The 4,562-nt window shown below is 41.1% G+C and overlaps 1 protein-coding gene across 1 annotated transcript; it reads left to right on the top strand.

Annotated features, from left to right (window-relative positions):
* Positions 1 to 588: 588 nt before the first annotated feature.
* Positions 589 to 4,242, top strand: LOC141604248 (multiple C2 domain and transmembrane region protein 10). Its single transcript, XM_074422955.1, has one exon. The coding sequence runs from the start codon at positions 882 to 884 to the stop codon at positions 3,942 to 3,944; it is 3,063 nt and encodes a 1,020-aa protein (XP_074279056.1). The 5' UTR covers positions 589 to 881; the 3' UTR covers positions 3,945 to 4,242.
* The last annotated feature ends 320 nt before the right edge of the window (positions 4,243 to 4,562 follow it).

Here is a 4,562-nt window from a genome sequence, read left to right as displayed (position 1 = left end):
TAAGTTTTGGTTCAGCAAATTTTCGGATAAGGTTCGGTTCTTCGGGTTTGGTCAACTTTTATCAAATCTACTAAAATTCAACTGCAACTATTAAAATTGACCTGATAATAGATTGAGGAGTCAAACCAGGCAAAACTTAACTCAAATCCGAAATAACTCGACCAGATAATGAGCCGACCCGATTTAATAATATACTTGTTAATAACCCGACCCAACCAAAACCCGACTCAAGCTCGACAAATCTATCTGAATGACCAGACTCGACAACGACCTGACCCGAACCCCAGCTATGAATCGCCCTGACTAACCCGAGTACCCGACCCATAAGTGACCTGCACCCAACTCAAATGCAGTTGCAACCGATATGACTCAACCCGATCAGACCCGATCCAACCTCACCCAAGTCATAGGTATACGAATACCTCCTTCTTTTACAAGAATTTGTAATGAAAAAAAAATGAGCCCTGTTTTTAAAACTCAAATCAAATATTTTGACCCATGGACCATGGTTGTAGTATAACGGAAGATTTAGCAGTGTGGTCATTCTCTAATTATAAAACAGAAAAAGGCTAGTCCTACTATGAAGAACACAAGACGTCTAGACTCCCAATGTCATCTAGATATCTGCAAAGTACAACAACATTTCATAACTGCTCATCTCACAACAAACATAACATACTCTTCCTTTTACCATTGGCTGTTTATTTATTCTCGCGTGTCTCTACTTCATTTACTGTGCTTTCCCTCTCACATTTTTCACTCTCTTTCAAATCCCCTTCCTCTTTTCTCTCTCTACTGTCACAAGCATTGCAGAAAAAAGTAATAAACCCAAAAAAAGAAGATAAAAACTTACTGTTACATCTCAAAATTTACCATTTACCATGAAAATGAAGGAGAAGCTTGTAGTAGAAGTGATAGGAGCATTTAACTTGATGCCAAAAGATGGTGAAGGTTCATCATCACCGTTTGTTGAAGTTGAGTTTGAGAATCAACGGTTAAGAACTAAGGTAAAAGATAAAGATTTAAACCCTGTTTGGAATGAAAAGCTTGTTTTTCATGTTAATGATGTTGCTGATTTACCTTATACAAGTTTAGAGGTAAATGTTTTTAATGAGAAAAAGTCTAGTAATAGTAGAAATTTTCTTGGTAAAGTTAGGATTTCTGGTTCTAATATTGGTAAACAAGGTGAAGAAATTGCTCAACTTTTTACCCTTGATAAAAGGAGCCTATTTTCTCATGTTAGAGGTGAAATTACTCTCAAACTTTATGTTTCATGCAAAGAAAATATTAATAACAATAATAACAATATTATTATTAATAATAATAGTAATAGTAATAGTCATGATAATGATAATAAAGTTACTGTGGTTGGGAAAGGTAAAAAGAAGGTGCAAAATGCGAGTAACTCAATAACATTTCAGCAACAAACAATGGTGGAAAACAGTAACAATAATAATGGTGGAGGTGGTCAAAATGGTGATATGGGTAAAAACCAAAGCAAAGGTGAGTTAAAGCCAGTTGTCATAACTACCCTTGAGAATGCAGGGGTAGCAGGGGGTGTGGGAGGTGGAGGGAGGGGTATTATGGGAATTTACTCAAATGGGGTTGGGGTTGGGGTTTCATCACAAGAGTTTTCCTTAAAGGAGACAAGTCCACATTTAGGTGGTGGCCCACAAAACAAGGACAAAACTAGTTCTACTTATGATCTTGTTGAACAAATGCAGTATTTGTATGTTAGGGTTGTGAAAGCTAGAGATTTGTTATTGTTTGGGGGTATGGAGGTTTTGGCTGAGGTTAAGTTAGGGAATTATAAAGGGATTACAAAGAGGGTTGTTCCGAATCGAGCCGAGTGGGATCAAGTTTTTGCATTTTCTAAGGATTGTATTCAATCTTCAATGGTGGAGGTGTTTGTTAAGGAAAGGGAGAATAATGATTTCTTGGGTAGGATTTGGTTTGATTTGAATGAAGTTCCGAAACGTGTTCCTCCTGATAGTCAGCTTGCACCACAATGGTATAGAATGGAGGATAGGAGAGGTGATAAATCAAAGGCAGGTGAGGTTATGGTGTCTATTTGGTTTGGGACTCAAGCTGATGAGGCTTTTTCCGAGGCGTGGCATTCCAAGGCTGCAAATGTTCATCTTGATGGTCTTAATTCAATCAAATCCAAGGTTTATTTGTCTCCTAAATTGTGGTATTTGAGGGTTAGTGTAATTGAGGCTCAAGATATTGTGTTGGGGGAAAAGGGTGGTTCTTTAATGAGGTATCCTGAGTTTTTGGTTCGAGTTCAGGTTGGAAATCAGATGTTGAGAACTAGGGTTTCCCCTGCTGGGGTAAAGAGGTCAATGAGCAATCCTTCCTGGAATGAGGACTTGATCTTTGTAGTTCCTGAGCCTTTTGAGGATTACTTACTGGTGTCGGTTGAGGACCGAATTGCTCCTGGTCGAGAAGAGGTGCTTGGAAGGCTTCTTTTGCCTGTGGCTGCTATTGAGAGAAGGTGGGATGATAAGACTGTCCCTTCTAGATGGTTCAACCTTGATAGTCATAATACCAACCAATTTATGAATATGGGCGACCCGTCAAAAAGCATGAATCGGTTTGGGTCTCAGATCCATATAAGGGCATCTCTGGATGGCGGGTATCATGTCCTAGACGAGGCGACAATGTATAGCAGTGATCTTAGGCCGACTGCCAAACAGCTGTGGAGGCCTCATATTGGTGTGCTTGAGATGGGTATTTTAGGTGCAACAGGTCTGATGCCAATGAAGATCAAGGAAGGCAAAGGTGGGACTACAGATGCTTACTGTGTGGCCAAGTATGGTCAGAAATGGGTTCGGACTAGGACCGTCGTTGACTCACTATCTCCCGAATGGAACGAGCAGTACACATGGGAAGTCTTTGATCCTTGCACTGTAATTACAGTTGGTGTCTTTGATAACTGCAGGATTGACAGAAACATCTCTAGGGATTCCAGAATCGGAAAGGTCCGAATTAGGCTGTCCACTCTTGAAACAGATCGGGTCTACACTCATTCTTACCCGCTTTTAATGCTGCATACTTCTGGTGTGAAGAAAATGGGGGAGATCCATTTGGCAGTCAGGTTTTCCTGTACTAATATGGGTAATATGCTTCATATGTACGCAACCCCTTTACTACCTAAGATGCATTATGTCCAACCCATGTCGGTTAACCAGCTTGAAAGTCTCCGATACCAAGCCACCAATGTGGTGGCAGCTAGGTTAAGCCGTTCTGAGCCCTCGTTGGGTCGAGAGGTAGTTGAGTACATGCTTGACCACGATTCCCATATGTGGAGCATGAGAAGGAGCAAGGCCAACTTTTTTAGACTAGTGAACGTTGTATCAGGCGGTGTTGGCCTTGTTCGCTGGGTTGAGGTAATGCGATCCTGGACCAGGCCTGTTTACTCGTCAATGTTTGTCGTCAAGTTCCTCTTGCTGGTCATCTTCCCAGAGCTGATCATCCCAACAGTGCTGACCTGTATGGCTGTACTGGGAATGTGGCGGTACAAGTCAAGGCCACGTCAGCCGCCACACATGGACACCAGATTGTCACATGCTGACAGTGTGTACCCTGATGAGCTCGACGAGGAGTTTGATTCCTTCCCAACAAGCAGGAGCTCGGAGATTGTGAGAGCCCGATATGATAGGCTACGGAGTGTGGCAGGAAGGATACAGACTGTAGTTGGAGATATGGCGACTCAAGGTGAAAGATTTCAGGCATTGTTGAGTTGGAGGGACCCAAGGGCAAGCTTCTTGTTTATAATTATCTGCTTGATTGCCGCGTTTGGGTTCTATGTTGTGCCGATTAAGGTGGTGGTGGCGTTGTGGGGGATATACTACCTGAGACCACCCAAGTTTAGAAGCAAGTTACCACCTAAGGTGTTGAGTTTCTTTAGAAGGCTGCCGTCTAAGGCAGATAGCCTACTGTGAGAGGCTTTCGGAATTATGGTCTAGTACTAGTAGTATTTTGATGACCGTTTGGACTATGTAATGTGAAGGCTATGTTAGATGTTAGTTTTAACTCTTTGCTCTCTCTTGTACTGGGAGATTGGCAGTGACTAGAAGGATTTGGTCTTGTTGAAGCGACTAATTGCTTAGTATTATTGTAAGACCCGTGAAAATTCACAGGCTGTTTTCAAATAGTAACTAGTATGTAATTATTTTAATTATCCTCCTGTTGAATGTGCTTTGGAAGGACAGCCAATGCTTATGAAATGGGTTTAAAGAATCTGCTCTTTTGTTTGTTTCATGTGTGTATTTTTGTTGATGGCAACCCATTTTCTTTTTGGTAGTCTCATTTGGACAAGTAATGTTTGAAGTTTTAGTTCAGATCGTCTTTCTTTTGCGTGCTAATATATTATTGGGTCTGCAAAATCTCTTTCGAATGAGGGAGGGATGTAACTATGTCGGGGTCCGGATGACATTTTTTTTTTCTTTTTCTTGAACACTTCTTATGGTTTTTATTGACTTGGAAAACGCATATGATAGGGTATCGAGAGAAGTACTTTGGTGGGCTTTGGCTAGAAAAGGTGTGTCTCAAAAATATAT

The sequence above is a fragment of the Silene latifolia genome, chromosome 1 (assembly GCF_048544455.1).
Source record: "Silene latifolia isolate original U9 population chromosome 1, ASM4854445v1, whole genome shotgun sequence".
NCBI classification, from domain to species: domain Eukaryota; kingdom Viridiplantae; phylum Streptophyta; class Magnoliopsida; order Caryophyllales; family Caryophyllaceae; genus Silene; species Silene latifolia.
Note: the sequence above shows the minus strand (reverse complement) of the source record. Positions and strands in the feature narration are given on the sequence as shown.

What these genes read in the sequence shown, in the direction of transcription:
- LOC141604248 (XM_074422955.1), top strand. Translation starts at nt 882, where the DNA reads ATGAAAATGAAGGAGAAGCTTGTAGTAGAAGTGATAGGAGCATTTAAC.